The 17,086-nt window shown below is 45.0% G+C and overlaps 1 protein-coding gene across 1 annotated transcript; it reads left to right on the plus strand.

Moving 5' to 3' along the window:
• The first annotated feature begins 12,759 nt into the window (after window positions 1-12,759).
• LOC147957948 (F-box protein At2g26160-like) lies at window positions 12,760-15,568 on the plus strand. The gene is made up of 3 exons (XM_087531896.1): window positions 12,760-13,758; window positions 15,122-15,271; window positions 15,563-15,568. The coding sequence occupies exons 1-3, from the start codon at window positions 12,760-12,762 to the stop codon at window positions 15,566-15,568; spliced, it is 1,155 nt and encodes a 384-aa protein (XP_087388022.1).
• Window positions 15,569-17,086: the final 1,518 nt, after the last annotated feature.

Raw genomic sequence — 17,086 nt, forward strand, 5'->3', positions numbered from 1 at the left:
GATTCTAACCCGTAAAGTATGGCACATTGAACTATCGAGTATTCATCAGCTTTGCTCTGCAAGATGTTCCTAATGTCCGGAGTTGCTCCTGCAGCGGGTCTTGCACCTAGCGGTGCTTCCATGACGTAATTCTTCTGTGCAGTAATGAAGACAATCCTCATGTTATGGACCCAGTCCGTGTAGTTGCTACCATCATCTTTCAACTTAGCTTTCTCTAGGAACGCATTAAAATTCAAGGGAACGGTAGCACGGGCCATTGATCTACAACAACATAGATATGCAAAAAGTATCAAGTACTAAGTTCATGATAAATTAAAGTTCAATTAATCATATTACTAAAGAACTCCCACTTAGATAGACATCCCTCTAGTCATCTAAATGATCACATGATCCATATGAACTAAACCATGTCCGATCATCTCGTGAGATGGAGTTGTTTTCAATCGTGAACATCACTATGTTGATCATATCTACTATATGATTCATGTTCGACCTTTCAGTCTCAGTGTTCCGAGGCCATATCTGCATATGCTAGGCTCGTCAAGTTTAAGCCGAGTATTATGCATGTGCAAAACTGGCTTGCACCCGCTGTATGTAAACGTAGAGCTTATCACGCCCGATCATCACGTGGTTTCTCGGCATGACGAACTGTAGCAATGGTGCATACTCAGGGAGAACACTTATACCTTGAAATTTAGTGAGGGATCATCTTATAGTGCTACCGCCGTACTAAGCAAAATAAGATGCATAAAGGATAAACATGACACGCAATCAAAATATATGACATGATATGGCCATCATCATCTTGTGCCTTTGATCTCCATCTCCAAAGTACCGTCATGATCTCCATCGTCACCGGCTTGACAACTTGATCTCCATCGTAGCATCATTGTCGTATCGCCAACTATTGCTTCTACGACTATCGCTACCTCTTAGTGATAAAGTAAAGCAATTACATGGCGATTGCATTTCATACAATAAAGCGACAACCATAAGGCTCCTGCCAGTTGCCGATAACTTTTACAAAACATGATCATCTCATACAACAATTTATATCTCATCACGTCTTGACCATATCACATCACAACATGCCCTGCAAAAACAAGTTAGACGTCCTCTACTTTGTTGCAGCAAGTTTTACGTGGCTGCTACGGGCTTCTAGCAAGAACCGTTCTTACCTACGCATCAAAACCACAACAATTTTTCGTCAAGTGTGCTATTTTAACCTTCAACAAGGACCGGTCATAGTCAAACTCGATTCAATTAAATTTGGAGAAATAGACACCCGCTAGCCACCTGTGTGCGAAGCACGTCAGTAGAACCAGTCTCATGAACGCGGTCATGTAATGTCGGTCCGGGCCGCTTCATCCAACAATACCGCCGAATCAAAGTAAGACGTTGGCGGTGAGCAGTATGACTATTATCGCCCACAACTCTTTGTGTTCTACTTGTGCATATCATCTACGCATAGACCAGGCTCGGATGCCACTGTTTGGGAATGTAGTAATTCAAAAAAATTCCTACGATCATGCAAGATCTATCTAGGAGATGCATAGAAACGATACGGGAGAGTGTGTCCACGTACCCACGTAGACCGAAAGCGGATGTGTTTAGTAACGCGGTTGATGTAGTCGAACGTCTTCACGATCCAACCGATCCAATTACCGAACGTACAAGACCTCCGTGTTCAGCACACATTCAGCATGATGACGTCCCTCGTGCTCTTGATCCAGTAGAGGGTCGAGGGAGAGTTCCATCAGCACGATGGCGTGGCGACGGTGTTGGTGATGTGATCCACGTAGGGCTTCGCCTAAGCACTACGACAATATGACCGAGGTGGTAAACTGTCGAGGGGGTACCGCACACGGCTAAGAAATAATTGTTGTGCCTTTGGGGTGCCCCCTGGCCATGTTTATAAAGGAGGGGGAGGAGGAGGCCGGCGGCCAAGGAGGCCGTGCAAGGGGGGAGTCTAACTAGGATTCCCAATCCTAGTTGGATTCCCTTTCCTATTCCAAGAGGGGGAAGGAGGGAAGGGAAAGAGTGGGTTGCGCCCCCTCACGCTAGTCCAATTCGGACTGCCCTTGGGGGGGGGGGCGCCACCCTCTGGCTGCCCGGACCCATAACTTCCCCGGGGGGGGGGGGGGGTCAGGTAACCCCTCGGTTCCTCGATAAATATCCGAAACGTCCCGAAATCTTTCCGGTGTCCAAATACCTTTGTCCAATATATCAATCTTTACCTCTCGACCATCTCGAGACTCCTCGTCTTGTCCGTGATCTCATCAGGGACTCCGAACAAACTTTGGTCACCAAAACACATAACTCATAATACAAATTCTCATCGAACGTTAAGCGTGCGGACCCTACAGGTTCGAGAACTATGTAGACATGACCGAGACACATCTCTGGTCAATAAACAATAACATAACCTGGATGCTCATATTATCTCCTACATATTCTACGAAGATCTTTATCGGTCAAACCACATAACTGAAGGAAATATGCCCTAGAGGCAATAATAAAGTTATTGTTTATTTCCTTATAATCCTGATAAATGTTTATTATTCATGCTAGAATTGTATTAACCGGAAACATAATACATGTGTGAATACATAGACAAACAAAGTGTCACTAGTATGCCTCTACTTGACTGGCTCGTTAATCAAAGATGGTTATGTTTCCTAACCATGAACAATGATTTGTTATTTGATTAACGGGATCACATCATTGAGAGAATGATCTGATTGACATGACCCATTCCATTAGCTTATCACCCGATCGTTTAGTATGTTTCTATTGCTTTCTTCATGACTTATACATGTTCCTATAACTATGAGATTATGCAACTCCTGTTTACCGGAGGAACACTTTGGGTACTACCAAACGTCACAACGTAACTGGGTGATTATAAAGGAGTACTACAGGTGTCTCCAAAGGTACATGTTGGGTTGGCGTATTTCGAGGCAAGACTAGAAAAAAGTCCGATTGACCGAAGATGTGAAGAAATCGACTGAGATTAGGTTTTGTCACTGCGATTGTCGGAGAGGTATCTCTGGGCCCTCTCGGTAACGCACATCACTTAAGCCTTGCAAGCATTGCAAATAAATGAGTTAGTTGCGGGATTATGTATTACAGAACGAGTAAAGAGACTTTTCGGCAACGACATTGAACTAGGTATTGCAATACCGACGATCGAATCTCGGGCAAGTAACATACCGATGACAAAGGGAACGACGTATGTTGTTATGCGGTCTGACCGATAAAGATCTTCGTAGAACATGTAGGAGCCAATATGGGCATCCAGGTCCCGCTATTGGTTATTAACTGGAGACATGTCTCGGTCATGTCTACATTGTTCTCGAACCCGTAGGGTCCGCACGCTTAAGGTTATGATGAGAGTTATATTATGAGTTTATGCATTTTGATGTACCAAAGGTTGTTCGGAGTCCCGGATGTGATCACGGACATGACGAGGAGTCTCGAAATGGTCGAGACATAAAGATTGATATATTGGAAGCCTATGTTTGGATATCGGAAGTGTTCCGGGTGAAATCGGGATTTAACCGGAGTACCGGGAGGTTACCGGAAACCCCCGGGAGCTAAATGGGCCATGATGGGCCTTAGTGGAAAAGAGAAGAGGCAGCCCTACATGGGCCGCGCGCCCCTCCCCTCCCTTGGTCCGAATTGGACAAGGAGAGGGGGCCGGCCCCTCTCTCTCTTTTCCCCCCTCCACAAGTCCTATTCCAACTAGGATTGGGGGGGGGGGGGAATCCTACTCCCAGAGGGAGTAGGACTCTCCTGGCGCGCCCTATGTGGCCGGCCAGCCTCCCTCCCCTTTGGTCCTTTATATACTGAGGCAGAGGCACCCTAGAACACACAAGTTGATCCACGTGATCTATTCCTTAGCCGTGTGCGGCGCCCCCAGCCACCATAGTCCTTGATTATATTGTAGCGGTGCTTAGGCGAAGCCCTGCAGCAGTAGCACGTCAAGATCGTCACCACGCCGTCGTGCTGACGGAACTCTTCCCCGACACTTTGCTGGATCGGAGTCCGGGGATCGTCATCGAGCTGAACGTGTGCTAGAACTCGGAGGTGCCGTAGTTTCGGTGCTTGATCGGTCGGATCGTGAAGACGTACGACTACATCAACCAAACGCTTCCGTTGTGGATCTACTAGGTATGTAGATCATACTCCCCCTCTCGTTGCTATGCATCACCATGATCTTGCGTGTGCGTAGGAATTTTTTTGAAATTACTACGAAACCCAACAGTGGCATCCGAGCCTAGGTTTTATATGTTGAGGTTATATGCACGAGTAGAACACAAGTGAGTTGTGGGCGATATAAGTCATACTGCCTACCAGCATGTCATACTTTGGTTCGGTGGTATTGTTGGATGAAGCGGCCCAGACCGACATTACGCGTACGCTTACGCGAGACCGGTTCTCCCGACGTGCTTTGCACAGAGGTGGCTTGTGGGTGATAGTTTCTCCAACTTTAGTTGAACCAAGTATGGCTACGCCCGATCCTTGCGAAGGTTAAAACGGAGTCAAATTGACAAACTATCGTTGTGGTTTTAATGCGTAGGTGAGATTGGTTCTTACTTAAGCCCGTAGCAGCCACGTAAAACTTGCAACAACAAAGTAGAGGACGTCTAACTTGTTTTTGCAGGGCATGTTGTGATGTGATATGGTCAAGACATGATGCTGAATTTTATTGTATGAGATGATCATGTTTTGTAACCGAGTTATCGGCAACCGGCAGGAGCCATATGGTTGTCGCTTTATTGTATGCAATGCAATCGCGATGTAATGCTTTACTTTATCACTAAACGGTAGCGATAGTCGTGGAAGCACAAGCTTGGCGAGACGACAACGATGCTACGATGGAGATCAAGGTGTCACGCCGATGACGATGGTGATCATGACGGTGCTTCGGAGATGGAGATCACAAGCACAAGATGATGATGGCCATATCATATCACTTATATTGATTGCATGTGATGTTTATCTTTTATGCATCTTATCTTGCTTTGTTTGACGGTAGCATTATAAGATGATCTCTCACTAAATTATCAAGAAGTGTTCTCCCTGAGTATGCACCGTTGCGAAAGTTCTTCGTGCTGAGACACCACGTGATGATTGGGTGTGATAGGTTCTACGTTCAAATACAACGGGTGCAAAACAGTTGCACACGCGGAATACTCAAGTTATACTTGACGAGCCAAGCATATACAGATATGGCCTCGGAACACGGACACCGAAAGGTCGAGCGTGAATCATATAGTAGATATGATCAACATAATGATGTTCACCAATGAAACTACTCCATCTCACGTGATGATCGGACATGGTTTAGTTGATTTGGATCACGTAATCACTTAGAGGATTAGAGGGATGTCTATCTAAGTGGGAGTTCTTTGAGTAAATTAACTGAACTTAAATTTATCATGAAACTTAGTACCTGATTAGTATCTTGCTTGTTTATGTTTGATTGTAGATAGATGGCTCGTGCTGTTGTTCCGTTGAATTTTAATGCGTTCCTTGAGAAAGCAAAGTTGAAAGATGATGGTAGCAATTACACGGACTGGGTCCGTAACTTGAGGATTATCCTCATTGCTGCACAGAAGAATTACGTCCTGGAAGCACCGCTGGGTGCCAGGCCTGCTGCAGGAGCAACGCCGGATGTTATGAACATCTGGCAGAGCAAAGCTGATGACTACTCGATAGTTCAGTGTGCCATGCTTTACGGCTTAGAATCGGGACTTCAACGACGTTTTGAACGTCATGGAGCATATGAGATGTTCCAGGAGTTGAAGTTAATATTTCAAGCAAATGCCCGGATTGAGAGATATGAAGTCTCCAATAAGTTCTATAGCTGCAAGAGAACAGTTCTGTTAGTGAGCATATACTCAAAATGTCTGGGTATAATAATCACTTGATTCAATTGGGAGTTAATCTTCCAGATGATTGCGTCATTGACAGAATTCTCCAATCACTGCCACCAAGCTACAAGAGCTTCGTGATGAACTATAATATGCAAGGGATGAATAAGACTATTCCCGAGCTCTTCACGATGTTGAAAGCTGCGGAGGTAGAAATCAAGAAGGAGCATCAAGTGTTGATGGTCAACAAGACCACTAGTTTCAAGAAAAAGGGCAAAGGGAAGAAGAAGGGGACTTCAAAAAGAACGGCAAGCAAGTTGCTACTCAAGAGAAGAAACCCAAACTTGGACCTAAGCCTGAAACTGAGTGCTTCTATTGCAAGCAGACTGGTCACTGGAAGTGGAACTGCCCCAAGTATTTGGCGGATAAGAAGGATGGCAAGGTGAACAAAGGTATATGTGATATACATGTTATTGATGTTTACCTTACTAATGCTCACAGTAGCACCTGGGTATTTGATACTGGTTCTGTTGCTAATATTTGCAACTCGAAACAGGGACTACGGATCAAGCGAAGATTGGTTAAGGACGAGGTGACGATGCGCGTGGGAAACGGTTCCAAAGTCGATGTGATCGCAGTCAGCACGCTACCTCTACATCTACCTTCGAGATTAGTATTAGACCTAAATAATTGTTATTTGGTGCCAGCGTTAAGCATGAACATTATATCTGGATCTTGTTTGATGAGAGACAGTTATTCATTTAAATCAGAGAATAATGGTTGTTCTATTTATATGTGTAATATCTTTTATGGTCATGCACCCTTGAAGAGTGGTCTATTCTTGTTGAATCTCGATAGTAGTAACACACATATTCATAATGTTCAAGCCAAAAGATGCTGAGTTGATAATGAGAGTGCAACTTATTTGTGGCACTGCCGTTTAGGTCATATCGGTGTAAAGCGCATGAAGAAACTCCATACTGATGGACTTTTGGAACCACTTGATTATGAATCACTTGGTACTTGCGAACCGTGCCTCATGGGAAAGATGACTAAAACACCGTTCTCCGGTACTATGGAGAGAGCAACAGATTTGTTGGAGATCATACATACAGATGTATGTGGTCTGATGAATATTGAGGCTCGTGGCGGATATCGTTATTTTCTCACCTTCACAGATGATTTAAGCAGATATGGGTATATCTACTTAATGAAACATAAGTCTAAAACATTTGAAAAGTTCAAGGAATTTCAGAGTGAAGTTGAAAATCATCGTAACAAGAAAATAAAGTTTCTACGATCTGATCGTGGAGGAGAATATTTGAGTTACGAGTTTGGTGTACATTTGAAAAATTGTGGAATAGTTTCGCAACTCACGGCACCCGGAACACCTCAGCGTAATGGTGTGTCCGAACGTCGTAATCGTACTTTACTGGATATGGTGCGATCTATGATGTCTCTTACTGATTTACCGCTATCGTTTTGGGGATACGCTCTAGAGATGGCCGCATTCACGTTAAATAGGGCACCATCAAAATCCATGGAGACGACGCCTTATGAACTGTGGTTTGGCAAGAAACCAAAGTTGTCGTTTCTGAAAGTTTGGGGCTGCGATGCTTATGTGAAAAAGCTTCAACCTGATAAGCTCGAACCCAAATCGGAGAAATGTGTCTTCATAGGATATCCAAAGGAAACTATTGGATACAGCTTCTATCACAGATCCGAAGGCAAGACTTTTGTTGCTAAATTCGGAAACTTTCTAGAGAAGGAGTTTCTCTCGAAAGAAGTGAGTGGGAGGAAAGTAGAACTTGACGAGGTAACTATACCTGCTCCCTTATTGGAAAGTAGTACATCATAGAAAGCTGTTTCTATGACACCTACACTAGTTAGTGAGGAAGCTAATGATGATGATCATGAAACTTCAGAACAAGATACTACTGAACCTCGTAGATCAACCAGAGAAAGATCTGCACCAGAGTGGTAAGGTAATCCCGTTCTGGAAGTCATGCTACTAGATCATGATGAACCTACGAACTATGAAGAAGCAATGGTGAGCCCAGATTCCGCAATGTGGCTTGAAGCCATGAAATCTGAGATGGGATCCATGTATGAGAACAAAGTATGGACTTTGGTTGACTTGCCCGATGATCGGCAGGTAATTGAGAATAAATGGATCTTCAAGAAGAAGACTGACGCTGACGGTAATATTACTATCTACAAAGCTCGACTTGTCGCAAAAGGTTTTCGGCAAGTTCAAGGGATTGACTACGATGAGACCTTCTCACCCGTAGCGATGCTTAAGTCTGTCCGAATCATGTTAGCAATTGCCGCATTTTATGATTATGAAATTTGGCAGATGGATGTCAAAACTGCATTCCTGAATGGATTTCTGGAAGAAGAGTTGTATATGATGCAACCAGAAGGTTTTGTCGATCCAAAGGGAGCTAACAGAGTGTGCAAGCTCCAGCGATCCATTTATGGACTGGTGCAAGCCTCTCGGAGTTGGAATAAACGCTTTGATAGTGTGATCAAAGCATTTGGTTTTATACAGACTTTTGGAGAAGCCTGTATTTACAAGAAAGTGAGTGGGAGCTCTGTAGCATTTTTGATATTATATGTAGATGACATATTAGTAATTGGAAATGATATAGAATTTCTGGATAGCATAAAGGGATACTTGAATCAGAGTTTTTCAATGAAAGACCTCGGTGTAGCTGCTTACATATTAGGCATTAAGATCTATAGAGATAGATCAAAACACTTAATTGGACTTTCACAAACCACATACCTTGACAAAATTTTGAAGAAGTTCAAAATGGATCAAGCAAAGAAAGGGTTCTTGCCTGTGTTACAAGGTGTGAAGTTGAGTAAGACTCAATGCCCGACCACTGCAGAAGATAGAGAGAATATGAAAGATGTTCCCTATGCATCAGCCATAGGATCTATCATGTATGCAATGCTGTGTACCAGACCTGATGTGTGCCTTGCTATAAGTCTAGCAGGGAGGTACCAAAGTAATCCAGGAGTGGATCCCTGGACAACGGTCAAGAACATCCTGAAATACCTGAAAAGGACTAAGGATATGTTTCTCATATATGGAGGTGACAAAGAGCTCATCGTAAAAGGATACGTTGATGCAAGCTTTGACACTGATCCGGACGATTCTAAATCACAAACCGTATACGTGTTTACATTAAACGATGGAGTTGTCAGTTGGTGCAGTTCTAAACAAAGCGTTGTAGCGGGATCTACATGTGAAGCGGAGTACATAGCTGCTTCGGAAGCAGCAAATGAAGGAGTCTGGATGAAGGAGTTCATATCCGATCTGGGTGTCATACCTAGTGCATCGGGTCCAATGAAATTTTTTTGTGACAATACTGGTGCAATTGCCTTGGCAAAGGAATCCAGATTTCACAAGAGAACCAAGCACATCAAGAGACGCTTCAATTCCATCAGGGATCTTGTCCAGGTGGGAGACATAGAGATTTGCAAGATACATATGGATCTGAATATTGCAGACCCGTTGACTAAGCCTCTTCCACGAGCAAAACATGATCAGCACCAAGGCTCCATGGGTGTTAGAATTATTACTGTGTAATCTAGATTATTGACTCTAGTGCAAGTGGGAGACTGAAGGAAATATGCCCTAGAGGCAATAATAAAGTTATTATTTATTTCCTTATAATCATGATAAATGTTTATTATTCATGCTAGAATTGTATTAACCGGAAACATAATACATGTGTAAATACATAGACAAACAAAGTGTCACAAGTATGCCTCTACTTGACTGGCTCGTTAATCAAAGATGGTTATGTTTCCTAACCATGAACAATGAGTTGTTATTTGATTAACGGGATCACATCATTGAGAGAATGATCTGATTGACATGACCCATTCCATTAGCTTAGCACCCGATCGTTTAGTATGTTGGTATTGCTTTCTTCATGACTTATACATGTTCCTATAACTATGAGATTATGCAACTCCCGTTTCCCGGAGGAACACTTTGGGTACTACCAAACGTCACAACGTAACTGGGTGATTATAAAGGAGTACTACAGGTGTCTCCAAAGGTACATGTTGGGTTGGCGTATTTCGAGATTAGGTTTTGTCACTCCGATTGTCGGAGAGGTATCTCTGGGCCCTCTCGGTAATGCACATCACTAAAGCCTTGCAAGCATTGCAACTAAATGAGTTAGTTGCGGGATGATGTATTACAGAACGAGTAAAGAGACTTGCCGGCAACGAGATTGAACTAGGTATTGGAATACCGACGATCGAATCTCGGGCAAGTAACATACCGATGACAAAGGGAACGACGTATGTTGTTATGCGGTCTGGCCGATAAAGATCTTCGTAGAATATGTAGGAGCCAATATGGGCATCCAGGTCCCGCTATTGGTTATTGACTGGAGACATGTCTCGGTCATGTCTACATTGTTCTCGAACCCGTAGGGTCCGCACGCTTAAGGTTACGATGACAGTTATATTATGAGTTTATGCATTTTGATGTACCGAAGGTTGTTCGGAGTCCCGGATGTGATCACGGACATGACGAGGAGTCTCGAAATGGTCGAGACATAAAGATTGATATATTGGACGCCTATGTTTGGATATCGGAAGTGTTCCGGGTGAAATCGGGATTTTACCGGAGTACCGGGAGGTTACCGGAACCCCCCGGGAGCTAAATGGGCCATGATGGGCCTTAGTGGAAAAGAGAAGAGGCAGCCCTACATGGGCCGCGTGCCCCTCCCCTCCCTTGGTCCGAATTGGACAAGGAGAGGGGGCCGGCCCCTCTCTCTCTTTTCCCCCCTCCACAAGTCCTATTCCAACTAGGATTGGGGGGGGGGGAATCCTACTCCCAGAGGGAATAGGACTCTCCTGGCGCTCCCTATGTGGCCGGCCAGCCTTCCTCCCCTTTGGTCCTTTATATACTGAGGCAGAGGCACCCTAGAACACACAAGTTGATCCACGTGATCTATTCCTTAGCCGTGTGCGGCGCCCCCAGCCACCATAGTCCTCGATTATATTGTAGCGGTGCTTAGGCGAAGCCCTGCAGCAGTAGCACGTCAAGATCGTCACCACGCCGCCGTGCTGACGGAACTCTTCCCCGACACTTTGCTGGATCGGAGTCCGGGGATCGTCATCGAGCTGAACGTGTGCTAGAACTCGGAGGTGCCGTAGTTTCGGTGCTTGATCGGTCGGATCGTGAAGACGTACGACTACATCAACCAAACGCTTCCGTTGTGGATCTACTAGGTATGTAGATCATACTCCCCCTCTCGTTGCTATGCATCACCATGATCTTGCGTGTGCGTAGGAATTTTTTTGAAATTACTACGAAACCCAACAATAACAACATACGTTATTCCCTTTATCATCGGTATGTTACTTGCCTGAGATGTGATCGTCGGTATCATCATACCTAGTTCAGTCTCGTTACCGGCAAGTCTCTTTACTTGTTCCGTAATGCATCATCCCGCAACTAACTCATTAGTCACATTGCTTGCAAGGTTTATAGTGATGTGCATTACCGAGAGGGCTCAGAGATACCTCTCCGATACATGGAGTGACAAATCCTAATCTTGATCTCTATGCCAACTCAACAAACACCTTCAGAGACACCTGTAGAGCATCTTTATAATCACCCAGTGATGTTTGATAGCACACAAAGTGATTAACCGGTATTCGGGGGTTGCATAATCTAATAGTCTGAGGAATATGTATAAGTCATGAAGAAAGCAATAGCAATAAAACTAAGCAATCATAATGCTAAGCTAACGAATGGGTCTTGTCCACCACATCATTCTCTAATGATGTGATCCGATTCATTAATTGATAACACATGTCTATGGTCAGGAAACTTAACCATCTTTGATTAACGAGCTAGTCAAGTAGAGGCATACTAGGAACACTCTGTTTTGTCTATGTATTCACACATGTACTAAATTTCCGGTTAATACAATTCTAGCATGAATAATAAACATTTATCATGATATAAGAAAATATAAATAACAAATTTATTATTGCCTCTAGGGCATATTTCCTTCGCCATCCCCGTCCCTGTCCTCACCGCCGTCGATCGCCCATGCCGATCTCGTCGCTGGCACAGTCGTGGGAACGATTCCGACAATAATAAAGGATAGGGTAAAGGAGCATGATCTATCGAGATGCATATGCGTGACACAGTGGTTTAACGAGTTCGGGCTTCTCATGGTGGAGATAACAGCCCTACATCTCGTGCTCCGGAGAGACTTTGTTTTATTTGAGTATGTATCCGGAGATTACAATGTATGTGAGAGAGAGAGGAGAATGGATCCCCATGCATGAACTAAGTCATGAGACTAGTGACGAGAGAGAGAGAGAGAGAGAGAGAGAGAGAGAGAGAGAAGGAGCTAGAAGGAGAAGAATGAGGGCCTGCCCCTGAGTCTAGTGGTGGGGGTGGCTTCTTTAGAGTGCGCCACCCCCTCACCCCTTATGTTACAAGATGGAGCATGAATGCCATAATGTTAGCCTACTATTAGTATGATGCTTCAACTGCCTTGCCGACTGTTGGTCTTCGCATATCCGAGTGAATTATACTGCCGAGTGGATGCGTGCCATCCGACTGGATGGTACGTCGATATGTCCGAGTGGATAGTATGTATGAATGCGATTTATCTGGACCGACCTCATGTGTGGACCCCATACTTTGTGATATTTTGACCCTTAGTGGGCCTACCCATTATGTGTGTCCCCAACAGGCACCACCGTGGACAGATAGACTTGTTTAAAAAGGAAAGCAATGGCGGTTTAACCTAGACTAAATAGAACCACGCACGTACGCTTTATTTTCTTACCAGAATCATCAACCTAAGCTAGGTTTACGGGAATCGTGATGGCGAAAGACCAGCGCCAGTCTGCATGGACGGACCTGCAACCGGATCTCCTGCTCCTCGTCCTCCACCACCTTACGTCCCTCTTGGACCGTGTCCGAGCAGGCGCAGTCTGCAGGCCGTGGCGCTCCGCCGCCAGCCTGTTGCCCCCGACGCGGCTCCCCTGGGTCGTGTTCGGCGACGGCACCCTCTTCGACCTCGCCAACGACAGCGCGCCGCACCCGCACTACCGCCTGCGTCTCCCCGATGACTGCTGGCGCTACAGCGCCGGCGAGGACATGCTGTTTCTCGCGCACCAGGGCGATGGCAGCTGCTCCCTCATGAACGCTCTCTCCGGTGACAGGACCGATCTCCCTGAGCTAGCTGCTATCTTGCGGACTTACAACCTCCGGCACCGAAAGCCAAACGAGCTCAGGCGCACCCCCCATGACCCAGACGAGCCCACGATGGCTATAGGAAAGGTGGTGTTATCTTCGGCGCCGGACGACCCCATCGTTGCCGTCCTGCTCGAAGACAAAATCATCGTTTCTACTTGCCGGCCGGCCGGAGAGAGCAACTCGTGCCTGGTAGTGTTGGCTCACGAGGCCGTCGACATTGCTCTGTTTCAAGGGCAGATCTACGCCCTCTCCACGACCCATGTCCTCTGGAACCTCAAGCTCATCAATGGTCACCTCGACACCCCAACGTCGCCTGGCGTCGAACCAAAAGTGCGGTGCGGTTTAGATTTGATAAAGAACCCGTGGTCATGGCAGCAACATGAGCAAGATGAAGAAGACGTTTTCAAGCAAGATGAAGAAGACGCTTTCGCTGATCCCCTGGTCGAGCTATATCTAGTTGAGTCTGGCGGCAAGCTCTTGATGGTGAAGCGATGGCTCCGCCGCCCATGGATGCCCTGCTTCCCGGAAGGTAGAAGAACTTTCTGCTTGCAGGTCTGGGAGGCAGACATGAGCGAAGGCCAGTGGAAGAAGTTGGACGGCAGCCTAGAAGGTCGGGCGCTCTTTGTGAGCAGGCCTTGCTCTAAGTCTTTGCCCGCCGGTTATGGAGTTCGAGAAGATTGTATCTACTTCCTCAAGAAACTCTATGTGTGGAGCCTCTCGGCGACTCTGGCGTGTACAACATTAGAGACAAGACGTTCACCCCGTTGTTGCGTGAGTCGATGCCATCAATGCCGTGGAAGAGCGGGCGGTTTCCATCATGGTTTTTTCATGCCCAAGTTTAATCAAGTCATCAACTTATGCCAGCATTTATCTTTTAGTACAGTAGTTGTTTTCCTAATTGCTTGTCCAATGGTCCAAAATATAATCGTATGCATTTTTGTATGGTTATTGGGACAATGCCCATGAGTTGCAATGGGGTATAAATATTTACTCGGTATGTTAGCGTGATTTACCAGCACATACTATTGTGATTGTGTAAATAAATATTTATTAAATTCTGCCTGTGATTTATCTTACAGTTTGATGTGATGTTTTCTAAGTAAATAAAAGTAAAATTGGTTCAGAAGGTAAGTAATTAACATGATTGGTTATCATTCGGGGATGGTTGGATGAAAGGATGATGAGAAGAACAATGAAACATGGAATCTTACATTATTTTTAAATAGTAGAGAACAGATAGAGATTAACTGGTTTACATGTATAATTTCTAACTATATCTTGAATTTTACATCCTAGGGACTTCATATCGTTTACTCGATGTGTTTCGTTTCAGTAATATTTATTTGCACGTCCCTCCAGTTTCAATAGCTGGACTCATTTTGTTAGAGACACGAATGACTTTCCCTTGTAGTATTGATACATACATGTGCATGCTTAATTAGTTGGACTCATTTTTGTAGTATTAGACCTAGACACGTCATATAGCTTATATGATCTGTATTTCAGACAATATACAGAAACTAAAAACATGCATGGATGCATTAACTGCTTCTGTATATATATTCGATCTAATGAGGGAGTCTTGTGATTGTTTTTTCCGATACTGCAATTCTTAGTTGTTCATTTATGGATAAAGTGATCTTGCAAAGAGCCTCCTTTATCAGTAGTAATTTTCTTCAATAAAGAGAGACAATACAATAGAAGAAATCAATACATACATGAATCACTACTATATCAAGCCAACACCGCTTGGTGTCGAACCAAAAGTGTGGTGCGGTCTAGATTTGATAAAGAACCAATGACCATAGCAACCACACCAGCAAGATCAGGAAGACGTTTTCAAGCAAGATGAAGACGGCGTTTTCGGTGATCCCCTGGTCGAGCTATATCTAGTTGAGTCTAGGGCAAGCTGTTGATGGTAAACCAATGGCTCTGCCATCCATGGATGCCCTGCTTTCCGGATGGTAGAAGAACTTTCTGTTTGCAGGTCTGGGTGGCGGACCTGAGCGAAGGCCGGTGGTTGAAGTTGGATGGCAGTCTAGAGGGCCGAGCGCTCTTTGTGAGCAGGTCATGCTCCAAACCTTTGGCTGCTGGTCATGGAGTTCGAGAAGATTTTGTATCTACTTCTTGGAGAAAGGTATAAACAATATTGCGTAAGTAGATACAATAGGCATCACCCTTGATCCTCCATAGGTGCTCCACCAGATCCTGCTACAGTTGTTGATGCACATGTGGGTCTCGGATCTCCTGACGCATATTGAGGTAGGCAGTCCAGGTTGCCGGTAGCTGGTGATCAACTTCAGCTAGAGGACCCTGCCTGTAGTATGGTTCAGTGTCAAACACTGGCTCTTCCCGCTCTCTCTCACTAATCATATTGTGCAAGATGACATAGCAAGTCATGATCTCCCGCATTTGATCTTTCAACCAGGTCTGAGAAGGGTACCGGACAATAGCAAAATCGAGATTGGAGGACACCAAATGCCTGCTCGATATCCTTCCTGCAAGCCTCCTGCACCTTTGCAAAGTGGGACTTCTTGCCTCCTGGCACAGTGTTTGAGATAGTCTTCACAAATGTAGACCATCTCGAAAAGATGCCATCAGCTAGGTAGTATCCCTTGTTGTAGTGCCGCCCAAATCCATCTTCCAAGGCATAGGCTCACCATCATAGAAGGATCCTCAAATCCGCAACCAAGGCATAGGCTTGTCGTCCATCTTCCAAGGCATAGGCTCACCATCATAGAAGGATCCTAAAATCCGCAGCCAAACTCATCCTCTTGAATCTATATTCATACTCACAGTTTTGGTTTTGCAGGTCATAGATCTGGGCTTGGAGGTGCTCGATTTTCTTGTGAAGCTTGAAGATGGTCTCCCCAATGTTCTTGGCATCCATCTTATGACTTTTGGTGAATTCCGCGATCATCATCTGGTTGGCGTCGAGTCCGCGTTCCACCATCCCCTGGCACTTGAAAACTTGTTGCTCCATTGCTTCGAGTCTTGTCTCCACGCTTCCGGTCCTCCTTGGTCCTTCAACATCACGGATGTGTAGCACCCCCTCACACAACTCAATGGTTTGAGGGTGTTGCAGCACCTCTGTGAGGTAGGGTTGATGACCCTCTCAAAAAACTTATCCTTGGGGGCGCCTGAAGCCATTATGGTGATCTAGATCTGTCAGAAAAACAGCTCGAAACAAAAATATGAGATAATTGCGTGGTACGGTGGTCAAAACCTTCGGGAGATTATATAACGAATTTTTACCAACCAAAGGAAGTATCGTGCAAGAAAATGGAGGTTCCACGAGGCAGGGGGCGCGCCCTCCACCCTCGTGGACGCCTCATGTCCTTTCCGGACTGCTTCTTATTTTCCTATTTTCTTAAATATTCCAAAATGGAGAAAAATTGCTATTAGAACTATTTTGGAGTCGGTTTACTTACCGTACCACATACCTCTTCCTTTTCAGAGGTCGAAACGCTCTGGAAGGTGTCCCTTATATACTCCTCCGGGGTTATAGTTTAAATAACATTAGTTTCAACATTTATGGGATTACCTGAGATATAATGTTTGATTCTTTGACCATTCACCACCCTCGGATTTGTGCCTTCGAAGTTGTTGATTTTTATGGCACCGGAACGAGGTGCCCACGAGGCAGGGGGCCGCCCAGGGGGGTAGGGCGTGCCCTCCACCCTCATGGACGCCTCATGTCCTTTCCGAACTTCTTCTTATTTTCCTATTTTCTAAAATATTCCAAAACGGTGAAAATTTCTATTAGAACTCTTTTGGAGTCGTTTTACTTACCGTACCACATACCTCTTCCTTTTCAGAGGTCGAAACACTCTGGAAGGTGTCCCTTATATACTCCTCCGGGGTTACGGTTTCAATAACATTATTTTCAACATTTATGGGATTACCTGAGATATAATGTTTGATTCTTTGACCGTTCACCACCCTCGGATTT

This window comes from Triticum urartu, chromosome 7A, assembly GCF_056163025.1.
Source record: "Triticum urartu cultivar PI428250 chromosome 7A, HENAU_Tu73, whole genome shotgun sequence".
Taxonomy (NCBI): Eukaryota; Viridiplantae; Streptophyta; class Magnoliopsida; order Poales; family Poaceae; genus Triticum; species Triticum urartu.